We start from the raw sequence: 12,732 nt of genomic DNA, 5'->3' as shown, positions 1-12,732 counted from the left end.
ATCTGAAATAAACCTTATTTTGCCCTGGTTAGTACCTCAGAACAGAAAATTTATTTCCTGGCATAATTAATACCTCATTCCCCAGGAAGATCAATCATTTCCACTGAACTCTGTAGATGGATCCTTTCCTTCAGGCTATTAGTATATCATCTCATTACAAAAATATAAAAACAAAAGGAAGAATAAGACTTCCTCTAAAGAAGTTTACTTTTTTCCTTCCAAACATGATTTTTTTTTGCCTGAGAATTTTAAAAAAAATACATATCCAGCTTAAAACCCTCTGTAACTCTCTTGCAACATTTTTCAGCAGGCTTTGCCCATCTGTGCTGGAAGCAGCCGATGATTCGTTGCAAATTGTTATTGTTTCCCAACCTCACCCAGATCTTTTCTCTTTTGGATCTGCATTTCGTATCTCTCTCGCATCTGCTTCTGAAATTCTGCTGTCTGGATTGGCTTTTGATAAATACCCAGCTTCCATTAACAAATGGTTTCCTCTTGCTTATGAATCATTTGTTTCCCTTTCACTTTCTTTAATCTTATTTTTGCTATTTCTGTTCCCAGTACAAATTTACACCGCAGAGTTCAGGAGCACTAAATTATAAAGTACAAACTCTTTTGCATTGACCCAGCACAGTATGAGTGGGGAGACCCAGAAGTAGCTGTAGATGTGATGAAATGCAGTTTTCTTTATACAAAGGGAGAGTTTCTGAAATCATCGTATACCCAGAATGAGACCTTTATTGGGATGAGATGGAGAAAATCAGGTCCAGGAGATAAAATTAGGGAATGTTTTGAAAATAGAGTTGAGAGTCAAGGTCTGTGTAAGTCAGATTACTTTGAGGTTCAGCAATACAAGGCCGAGGATTTGCATTACTCAAGACTCTCCTGCATTCACCTAATAGTCCTGATCTGGCACATCTGAATGTCAGGCACATATTCCTCCTCAAACCCCCACACCCCCCACAATTTCATCCCAACATAAAGACAGAGATAGGTATTGTGCCACCAACACAGAAAGCTGAATGAATGTATGTCAGAGATTAGCTGATCCTTGAAACCAGGCCAGTAGCCAAAGTCACGACTGGTTTCGAGATTTGTTTGATTTCACTTACTGTCATTTGCCAACAATCTATGGCACTTTCTTTTCTCCCCCACCAACGCTTGCGTTTGGCTGGGCCGTGTGCCATGTTTGACTGTTGCTAATGACAAAATCTTCAAAGTTGTGCTTTAAATATTTGCACCATCAAATGCGCCCAGCAGAGGCTAAACTTTAGTTTCTGAGAAGGCCCTGCAGCCATCCAGGGAACGTGCCTCTTTAGAAAGAACAAAGCTTTGTGATATCTTGTCTTGGATTTGATTAGGTTAACAAGATTATTACTTTGATGAAATTCTTGGAGAATAATTAGATCATTGTACTAGCGCCAACTCCGGGATGATGAGACCATTGCCTTCATGGGTTCCCAGTTGTGCGAGTGAAATCACTGTCTTCAACTCAGTAGCTTTCAGGGCTGGACTCCTCACCTAGCTCACCCCACATCTGCGATAAGACCTAAGGGTTTCCAACCAGTGAAGGCAAGATCCCAAACCGGTCTTTCTGGCCCATTAGCTCTTTGAAACCTGCTTCCCTCTCCCAAGCCATATCCTGCTTGTCCCCCCCCTTCAGAATCTCAGCCTCCTTTATTGTCCCCAAGCTCCAAATGATAAGTTGGCTTCTATTTTCATGGTTAAAATATTTAGGAATCAATCGATTGTATTAATGGTGCGCTTATTGCATACAGAGTTCCCTGCCCACAAGGAACTTATAGTCTAGAGGATGAAACATTTGAGAAGCAGCTTGGCTTAGTGGATAGAGCATGGGCCTTGGAGTCAGAAAGATATGATTCTAATCTTGCTTCTGCCACATGTCTGCTGTGTGACCTTGGGTAAGTCACTTAACTTGTCTGTGCCTCAGTTCCCTCATCTGTAAAATGGGGATAAGACTGTAATCTGATTAACTTGTCTCTACCCAAGTGCTTAGAACAATGGTTGGCACACCCGTCAAACGGCAGGGACTGTCTCTATCTGTTGCCGACTTGTTCATTCCAAGTGCTTAGTACAGTGCTCTGCACATAGTAAGCGCTCAATAAATACTATTGAATGAACATAGTAAGCCCTGAACAAGTACCATAATAATATTAATAATAAACAGACGTTAATATAATGATGATGATGTTGGTATTTGTTAAGCGCTTACTATGTGCAGAGCACTGTTCTAAGCGCTGGGGTAGACATAGGGGAATCAGGTTGTCCCACATGAGGCTCACAGTCTTAATCCCCATTTTGCAGATGAGGTAACTGAGGCACAGATAAGTGAAGTGACTTGCCCACAGTCACACAGCTGACAAGTGGCAGAGCTGGGATTCGAACTCATGACCTCTGACTCCAAAGCCCGTGCTCTTTTCCACTGAGCCACGCTGCTTCTCTAATATAAGTAAATCAATTGTGGATATGTACTTAAGTGTTGTGGGGTTGAGGATGGGGTTGAATAAAGGGTGCAAATCCAAGTGCAAGGAAGACACAAAAGGGAGTGAGAGAAGAGAAAATGAGAGCTTAGTTGGGGAGAACAAAAGGAGAATCTAAATGGCTTTTTTAGTCCAAAGACACAGCTGTGTTGGACAATTCCAAAGATGTCTTTTTCATGTCCAAGTGCTCCCATAAGCAAAAAAAGCATAAATTATCAGTAGATACAAAAGAGCTGCATAATACAGGCCATTTCAAATAGAAATACCTGGATATCACAGTAAAATGGGGCCTAATGCCTAAATGTGATTTTTGGCTTGAATTACGTGGCCTCAGACATTTAGAGGGGTAAACTTCCAGGAAGTGTTTAATTAGCTTAAATGCTGTCTTCTCTTTGTTTCATGGTCATTCCTAATGCACTTGCCCAAAGACCGACTAGAATACTGACACATACTAATACTGTTCATCCTGTTCCATTCAGGGGATCTGTGTTCCTGCAAACCTCTTTGTTAAGAAAAACTTTGGTTTGACATTCAAATGTATAGTACTTAGAATTTGTATAGTTCCAAAATCACATATTTGCACATTAACTGTTCTTGTCATTACTGAGATGTGCTCTATCCAAATAGGGTCATGTTGTCAGATAAATGTTCCCATACTCCCTAACCTTCTAGTCAAGACATGTCATGCAAACCATTTGATAGCAGAACTGGGGGTCCTTAGCCTCTGCAATCCAGTAAATAGTCAGAACTTGCAGGTCATTTTTAGTTAAAGCATCTCCCTCTCTCTCTCTCTCCCTCTCTCTCACTTTCTGACTGGGGCAAGTTAATGTTGGCTTTGAAGAACTTAAATCAGGAATATCCCCGTCTCTGAAGTCAGCAAAGATGACTTCAGTCAGTCAGTCGTTTTTATTGAGCATTTACTGTGTGCAGGACACTATACTACAGCACTTAGAACAGTGCTAGGCATATAGTAAGTGCTTAACAAATACCATCATCAATATTATTACTAAGTGCTTGGGAGCGTATAACACCACAATGTAACAGACACATTCCCTACTCACAATTCATTCATTCATTCATTCATTCATTCAAATGTCTTTATTGAGCACTTACTGTGTGCAGAGCACTGTACTAAACACGTGGAAAGTACAATTCAGCAATAGAAAGAGACAATCCCTGCTCACACCGGGATTATGAGCTCAGAGTCTCGAGCGGGAGACAGACATTAATACAAATAAAGTATGGATATGTACATAAGTGCTGGGGTGCTGGGAAGGTTGAATAAAGGGTGCTATTCAGGTGCAATGAGGGCTTAGGGAAGGTCTCTTGGAGGAGGTTTGCTTTCAATAAGGCTTTGGGGGGAGGGGGCGGGTAAGGGAGTTATTGTCTGTCAGCAATGAAAATGAGGGCATTTTAGACCGGAGGCAGGATGTGGGCGAGAGGTCAGTGGCAAGTTAGATGAGATGGAGGTACAGTGAGTAGGCTGGCTTTAGAATGGGTGTGGGCTCGGTTGTAGTAGGAGAGGGCAAAGTGATTGAGTGCTTTAAAGCCAAGGATAAGGAGTTTCTGTTTGATTCAGAGGTGGTTGGGCAACCACTGGAGGTTCTTGAGAAGTGGAGATCTGGGGAGCAGAGTAAAGTATGGATTCGAGTGGGGAGAGACAGGAGGCGGGGAGTTTAACAAGGAAGCTGATATGGTAAGGCAGGGTAGGATCAGTGCTTGGTTAAACATAGTAGCAGTTTGGATGGAAAGGAAAGGGTGGATTTTAGTGAAGTTGTGAAGGTTGAACGGACAGGATTTAGTGATGGATTGAATATGTGGGTTGAATGAGAGAATGCTATCAAGCATGTTCACAGTGGGATTTTCCTCAGAGAACACCTGTTTTTTAATGAAGATTGCTAATTCTGGCTAATTTTGTTAATGCCCAAGAGGGATTTTCACACTCAAACTAACTTGGATGCACACAGGGGGATCTCCTGCATTCACACTTCAGTGAATGGCCAATCAGGGAGCAGACAAGGTTCTGGTTTGAACTGGTTTAACATTTGCTAGGGAAAAGCCAGGTGTGTAAGACTCCAAGGCAGGCGTGGGAGCGGGAGGAATGGACAGAGCATTTCTGCCTTCTTTCTTCAGGAAATCATTTTGGGAACCTACTGCTGAGACAGTCAAGCTGTCTTCTTATAAATCATAGTTCACCCTTTCGCCAACCAGGCTATCACAGTCTGGCCCCATTACTTCTCAGGAATTGTTTCCTGAGGTTACTGCATTTGTCTGAATGTAGGTTGGTTGGTTTCCCCAGATTAACAGTCCCTCTAGACTATAAACTGTGTGTGGGCAGGGGACACGTCTGCCAACTCTGTCAGACTATATGCTCCCAAGTGCTTAGTACGGTTCTCTACAAAGAGTAAGTACTCATTAAATACCACTGATTGATTAACTCAAGGCAATTAACTGAGTCCCCTCTTCATTGTGTTTCCCAAGCACTGAATTGAGCAGGTTGTACTTCTGCTTTAAAACCTAGGCCCTCTATCTTTTCACTTTTCAGTCCAATTAAGAATGTCAGTTATAAGCTGTGAAGCTTTATATGATTTGGTTCCTGCTTTTCTTCAAGTCCTCTGCTCTCTCTTTAGGTCTTTTTTGCTTCATAGTGACAGTTGAGGTGAATAGCTTCAAATTCAGCCATTCCTAATGGACCTCCCGATCAGTGTGAGAATTAGCCACACCATCCAACTATCTTCCACCTCCCCTTTCTAATTATGTCCAGTGCAGAAGAATCAAAAAGGTTGATATGTACTTGACATGCCGTATTCCTTTTGGTTAATCCTGCTGTGATAGAATCTGAAATATGTGACAGGGTAATCATTGCTATGGCAACCGACTGATGTCAAGCACAGGACTCTGATGACTTTACTGCTAGTTCATGGAAAACTCCCCTATTGGGCAAAGACATTATCTATCTCCGTATTTGCTCAGAGAACAACTAATAATAAAATTCCTAAAAATGTAGATGGCGCCTTTGATTCTCAAAACATTGTGCAAACACAAATCAGCACAGTGCCCCTATATAAAATGACATGCTGAGTTTTTAATTCAGAGTGAACGGGTTAGAATTGGAATTGAAGATTTTTTTCCAGCCTAGGCCTCTCTTAGCAGTTTGTTGAGAAATAAATACCCCTTGTGTTTGTTTCAGTAGTAGTGATAGCATTTATTGAGTGCCCACTCGTGGGCCAGGGAAGTAAAAAAACAAATGTGGGCAAACATTTCCTGCCCACCGGGAACTTACTCTCTCACAGGGGAGGCAGACATAAATGTATTTGCAGAGGAATCAAAATAAAAAATTGAATGTACAATTGAATAAATGTCTGTATTTGAAATGTATTTATATTAACATCTACCCCTCTAGACCAAGTTTTGTTGTGAGCAGGGAACGTGTACTCACTGTTATATCGTAGTCTCCCAAGCACTTAGTACAGTGCTCTGCACACAGTAAGTGCTCAATAAATACGAGTGATTGATGTGTGTCAGAGATGGCTGATGGGCTTATATAGTTTAGGATGATGAGGATCAGGGAAAAAAAGTTGGAAGAAATGCTGCAAGTGTGGCTTTGAATCAGGTGGAATGCAGTCTTTCAGGCTTGGGAAGGCAGAGAATTCTAAACGAGGGGGAAAGTGAACAAGGAGACAGTGGTGAGGTTAACAAGATTCAGTTAGAAGGCTAGTTTGGGAGGAATAAAACTAGCTGGGTAAGTAGTGGGTGAAGAGAGCGTATGCTCAGAGTGGGGTGAGTTGGCAGAGAGCCTTGAAGTCAAATGAGAAGTTTTTGCTTGAGTGTGAGGGCCATGTAGAGGGTTTTGAGGAGCAAAGAGCTGAATCTTGAGCATGCTTCAGGAAGGTGATCCTTGCAGCAGAGTGAAGAATAGATAGAAGAGGAGAGAGACTGGAAGTAGGGAGATAAGGGAGGACCTTTTACAATAGTCTAGCCATGATATGACCAGAACTTAGACCAAAGTGGAAGGTGTTTAGGAGGAGAGGAAGGGACAGATCCAGGAGATGTGGCGTAGGAAGAATCGGCAGGATTGAGCAGCAGATCAATTGTGAGAATTAAAAGAGAGGTGTTGAGGATTGATACAGACATTGAGGGCTTCTGGTACTGGGAATATAGTTTTATTAAAGAGTGAGATGGGAAAGTTAAGAGTGAGAAGTGAGTTTAAGGTTAGGCAAGAGCAGCTTACCTTCAGGTGATAGTGAAATAAGTAGTTAGGCTGGAGCTTATGACTCAGGACCTTGGAACTGCAGGCCAGCCCTCATGGCCCCTGGATGTCAGTTCAAACACTGTTGAAGATACAGGCAATGGGCAGCTTAGGGTGTAAATTTCAAAATGTCTTGATTTTGGTTTTCTAACACTAGTCTCCTTTATAGCACTAGCTCCAGCGATGAGGGTGCACAGAGCCATGAGCAAATAATTTTAAGAACTGGAAGGTGGGGAAAGGGAAGATGATTTTGAAAAAGGCTGGGGAATGAGGTGTGGTTACCTGAGCTGTGCCACTGTACTTCCGTTGAAGTAAAAATCTGCTATCCTCTCACGGAACACTCCGGCTCAGTATTACGTTACTCATTTATAATTGAGTGTATACACAATTTTGGGTAATTTTGTAAAAATAGAGCTCCCAAATTTGGTTCAGTAACCAACCTCTCATTTGAAACATGTAGAGTTGTCCATCATATTCAAAGAACATACCACGGATGGTGAAATTTACCAGAATGCATTTGTGGTAAAAAGTCCAATGTGTGATTCAAAGTCCCTGACCCCATCAGGTACATGAAAAAACTGCTCCTTGTTGTGTTATCATGCATAATGTTTGCCACACCTGGTGCTGTTTTCAACTTTATCTCCTTGCCTTTCCTTCCTCAACAAGATTTTGCTCAAAAAGAGCCACTCCTTGTTTGATAATAGGATGCCACAGTGGGCTATTCTCCACAACTATATTATTCTTTCTTAAATGGCATTTGTAAAGCACTTACTATGTGCCAGGCACTGTACTAAGCACTGTGGTAGATACAAGATAATCGAGTTGGACACGGACCATGACCCACATGGAGCTCCGTCTTAATCCCCATTTTACAGGTGAGGCAACTGAAGCACAGAGAAGTTAAGTGACTTGCCCAAGGTCACACAGCAGACAAGTGAGCTAATCCTTAGGTCCTCTCTCAGGCCCATCATGCTGTTTCCAGAGATTCCTTACCATCTGCTTTAAAGCACACAATCACTTTGCCCCCTCCAACCTCACCTCACCGCTTTCCTACTACAATCCAGTCCACCCACTTAGCTTCTCTAATGCCACCCTACTTACTGCACTTCATCTGTCTCGCCGCCAACCTCTCACCCACATCCTGCCTCTGGCCTGCAATGCTCTCCTTTTTCACATCCGACAGTCTCCCCACCTTCAAAACCTTATTAAAAGCACATCTCCAAGACGCCTTCCATGACTAAGCCCTCATTTCCTCTTCTCCCACACTTTTCTGTATCACCCATACACTCGGATTTGTACTCTTTATCACTCCTCCCTCAGCCCTACAACTCTTATGTCTACATATTACTGGCTCCTCCTCCTCCTGTCTGTAAGTTTGTTGTGGACAAGGAATGTGTCTACCAACTCAGTTATACTGTACTCTCCCAAGTGTACAATGCTCAAATACAAGTGCTCAAATACAATTTATTGATTTCCACTAGGCCATGCTACTTCTAGTTTTCAGGTGGGATGCAGCATTCTCTGAGGCTTTGTTTCACTGTGTCCTTAAAACATTTCCTCCCAATTTCAACCCAACAAATGCAAGTTGTTTGGGTATTCTGTAACATCATTCCTAAGAGAAAATTGGTTCTCAGCTATCCTGCAGCATTCAGGAGAATCAGTTGTCAGAAGTTCAAAGACCACATGTATGTAGTCCCACTTCTAGTGTTTTGGGAAGGACAGTGAGTGTTTTCCTCTTTTCAAGGAATCCCAGCCATTTTAATGAGATCTTTTTGATAATTCTGGGTGTAAGTGGGTTTGGTTATTCCTCTTGTGTTTCTATAGCCACAAAGAGACTAAATGAGATTTTCACCAGGACTCTGAGAAAATTACTTCTGGTTCTTTTGAAGTCCTAAAGCTTTTAAAACTGTTGAGGGGTTCCACAGAAAATCAACAACCACTACTGAGAACAAGATGAAAACAGACTTTTATTCTAAATCTCATATGTACAGGGAAAGCTGTTTCACACAGTTTTGGGAATGCTGTGTAAAAAGAGCCATAGTCATCCAATGTCACTCATTAGTAACAATTTTAAACACTGTATTAACAACAAAACCATGAACAAACGGGCACAAAATACCAGATACTTTGCAGAGGTCTTCACATATGTTCTAAAAACAGGTTGACGCAAAAATAAAATGTGCCAGTAAAAAAAAATAGGCATATTTTAAATCACGCAATACAAGATTTGTCTTTTTTTTTTTTTTACATGATATGCTGAGCTTTAATCTCAAGCTTTTTTTTCACAGGATTTGCAGGCACTTTAGCAACCCAGCTATATTTTACAATACATGAAATTCATACCAACAAACGTAAAAACAGCTGCTGCAACAGAAATTCTCATATCCCATATGCACATTAAAAATATCACTGCTAGAGCAATCTTTTTTGTTAGTTATTTTTGGACACTGGTGTTTTCAGTATGAAGTGTAACAGTTTTCTTCCACTTATCTTTAATTCATACAGTTTAGAGGGGTTTTTTTTAGTGTGGTATCACAATACAAAGATACAGTAGATGGAAGCACAAGGCAACCGTCAGTGGTAGCAAGACCCTGCAAATTGTAAGAAGCAGATTAGCTTTTTGATCCAAAAATCAACCGTCTGATTTCCTCTGTGCTGCTCTAAACCCTCCGGTCCAAAAAATACCTAGAGAAATTATCAACACCGATTGGGTGGTAGCCTCAATCTTTGAGTGCTTTTCTTGTACACCATTTTCACATGTTAAAATTCAGTTTAGTCAGCCCACTCACACTCCTCTGTACCAGTGGTAAATGTGGGCCTCTTTCTCTGTGGTTATGAAAGTGGAAGAATGCTTCATGGTCATGATGGAGAAAATGTATTTATAAATATATATTTCTATAGTCTTCATTAGGATTATTGTGCTGATAATGTTGAGATATAAGGTAAACTAGTAAAAAAAAGGATCCCTGTGATTACTAAAACCATAATGTTGCTCTGAACTATGCGTAAGGATAAAGATGGGTTTTCTTCTCAAATGAGCTGAGGGAGGAGACAGGGTGCTTAAATATTGATCAACAAGTACTGTAAATGATTCTACCACAAAACATCTTTAAGCATGGTCCCTCAGAGATCTCTTTTCCCTCAGAGATTGATACATAATCCCACATCCAAGTGAGTAAAAAAGATGTAGAATGCTGTCTTCTATTTGAGGTTCATTTTATGCAACAAAGCTGCATGTTGGTGAAAGAGCAGAAGGCAATCTTGCAAATCTGAATAATGTGCCAGGGATAGCGAATGGATGCTGGGCTAAGATGCTGGGAAGCCAAGGGAGATGTTTAAAGTGTAATTACAGGATGATTGTCAGGTGGTGGAAAAATCCTGCCATGGAAATAACACTTGAGACCTAGCGGCACGGACATCACTTCCTTGCCCACATTGCTAAAGGCACTGAAACAGACAACAGATATATTCCTTAGTACCATCCAGCTTTAAAAAAAAGAAAAAAAAAAAAGAAAAAACTTTTCAAAATACAAGTCTTCATAGGAAAATGTTCTTTATTGCATCATACGTTGGAATCTACCTTTACTCCCCCTCACGAGTAGAATGGTCGTCCCTTTTCAGGAGTCTGTAATCGGTTCAGCCTGGCTACCTGAGAAGGGGATGGGGGCACGTCTTGCCGGAAGGGGCCCTTTGGGGGTGTGAAATTGGGGTCCTGGACCTTCTTATAGGAGTCATAGCTGTTTGGTCCATCAGAAGAGGTCTTCTTTTTGAGCTGTTGCTCTTTCCGCCGCTGTTCCTGGCGAAGCAGTTCCTGCGTCTCCAACATCACCCTGGCATTGAAGCCATGGCCCCCCATGTAGCCATTTCGGGACCCCTGGTAACTCAGGTAGCGTGGGTTCTCCTTTGCACTCTGGAACCCTTCACCAGGTGAGTAGTTCTGCTCCCAGGAGTCTTGAGACACAGAACTGGCATTTTTTCTGCTTTGTCTGAAAAGAAATTTTGGAAATTTTGATGAGCAGTTTTTTTTTTTTTAATTAAAACGCTCCTTTCTCTTCCTTCACAGCACAGGTTGGAAAAAGAACAACTATCTTTCTTAAAGCCTGGGTCCCCAAATTCCGGCTTCCTCGCCCAAAAGCTGATCAGCGCTCCGGTAAGCAGAGTACGCCCTTTCCTTTCTCTCTTTGACTAGACAGGCGGACACCTTTTCTGTTCTGCCTGAGATAACCACCTCTCCTGCAACTCAGCAGCATTTGCAAGCTTCTTGATGGGGCACATTGGGAATTTGGCAGCTTGTGTACAGCAATAATTGCTCGCCTTAAATGCTACAATTCAATTCTAAACAAGCAAAACAAATATTTTACACAGCTGCCACCATAATGCCAAAAACACTAGATAAAATGGAGTACACGTAATGGATTATAATACAAGTTGTTATGAAAGATTGAAGTCTAGACTCCTAGCTGATTAAAAATGCAACAAGGCAGACCCTTAAAGCACCAGCTTTCAGGTTGTCCATGTCAGCTGCTGACACTCTTCAGAGTACAAGCTGTTACAGATTTTAGAATTAGGGAGTTCTGTATAGTAAGCACGCCCCCCGCCCCCCACCTACCCCACTTAATCTAAGGGACAAAATAACCTACTTAATATCCATTCCACCACCCCAGGGTAAACTAATAGACAGATAGGCATTATAAATTCTTAACTCTTTTTGCAATAAAATGGACCATTCATTGGAGGAAACTTTGTTTTGAAACATCTATAATTTGCTATCAAGTCTCTGAATGCTTTTATAAATTTCAAATAAGGCTAGGCTAAAATAAAACAATTCGGGGCCCAAAGTGGAAGAAGGGTACTAATTTTCATCTCTGAAGCAGGGAAGAGACTTGTGCAATAAAACAAAACATATTGCTCCATCTCTATCAATACAAAAAATCATTTAGCAACAGTCTATATCGCTCAGCTGTCACGTGGCTTATTGACTCCTGCATGGAAAAAGGCGGATGAAGCTTTTTCATCCCCCAGTGGAACCTTCCGTACAGTCAGATGGGCCATGAAAGTGGGCTGGGAAAAAGCTGATCTGAAACAGAGGGAGAATTTCAATTCAGCAAACCACCATATTCCTCCTCTAAATGACAATGATAAATTGAAGGAGCTCCAGTTTAGCTCTCTGGTTCTGCTTGATGAAGGCTGGACTATATCCTCTAATTTTATCTAGGCAAAACTCTTAATCTGAAGCATTCATTTGCTGCAAGCCTAAGTTATTTTAACTTTAAAATTCAAAGTACGTAAAGGATGGGTAGTAGAAAGTGCCTGCCTGCAATCAGAGAGTTGACATTAACCACAAACTTTAGTGAGAACAATAAACCGAGTAGGAGAGGGAAGTGTTTAGGTGTCAGAAGCAGCCTGCTGCCTCATTTCATTTCTAGGCTACTGAGGTGTGTCCTCACAGAGCCTATCATAGGAAGAAGTCCTTGGTTGAGTTTGTATTTGCTGTTGTACAAGGAACGGCAGCCCCCACTCAGTGGATACTCAGGAATGTTAGATAACCCCAAGCGCAAAGACAACTGCAAAGCGATACTGCGGTTCTAATCCTGGCTCTGCTGCTCGTCTGCTGTGTGACTGTGGGCAAGTCACTTAACTTCTCTGTGCCTCAGTTACCTCATCTATAAAATGGAGATTAAGAAGGTGAGCCCATGTGGGATATGGACGGCGTCCAATATGATTATCTTGTATCTACCCCAGTCTTAGCACAATGCCTGGCACATATTAAGTGTTCAACAAATACTGTTAAAAAAAAGTTGTTCAAACCACCATCATCAGTGGTATTGAGCACTTACTTTGTGCAGCACTGTACTAAGTGCTTGGGAGAATACAACATAGTTGGTTGATACATTCCCTACCCACAACAAGTTTACAGCCTAGAGGATAAACAGAGCTGATAGAAATTCCCTTAAGGTTCCAACCTGTGTGCTGGTAACATTG

At 41.6% G+C, this 12,732-nt stretch overlaps 1 protein-coding gene across 15 annotated transcripts in view; it reads right to left on the bottom strand.

Annotated features, from left to right (window-relative positions):
* Positions 1–8,697: 8,697 nt before the first annotated feature.
* Positions 8,698–12,732, bottom strand: part of PARD3 (par-3 family cell polarity regulator) — a 471,934-nt gene continuing 467,899 nt past the window's right edge. For all 15 annotated transcript variants that reach the window (XM_029077450.2, XM_029077456.2, XM_029077446.2 and 12 more), the window contains one exon: positions 8,698–10,736. In XM_029077450.2, coding sequence (XP_028933283.1) covers positions 10,343–10,736 — 394 coding nt within the window. In that variant the 3' untranslated portion in view covers positions 8,698–10,342. The remainder of the gene's footprint in view (positions 10,737–12,732) is intronic.

The sequence above is a fragment of the Ornithorhynchus anatinus genome, chromosome 13 (assembly GCF_004115215.2).
Source record: "Ornithorhynchus anatinus isolate Pmale09 chromosome 13, mOrnAna1.pri.v4, whole genome shotgun sequence".
NCBI lineage: Eukaryota > Metazoa > Chordata > Mammalia > Monotremata > Ornithorhynchidae > Ornithorhynchus > Ornithorhynchus anatinus.
The sequence above is the reverse complement of the archived record's forward strand: the minus strand, read 5'-3'. Positions and strand labels throughout refer to the sequence as shown.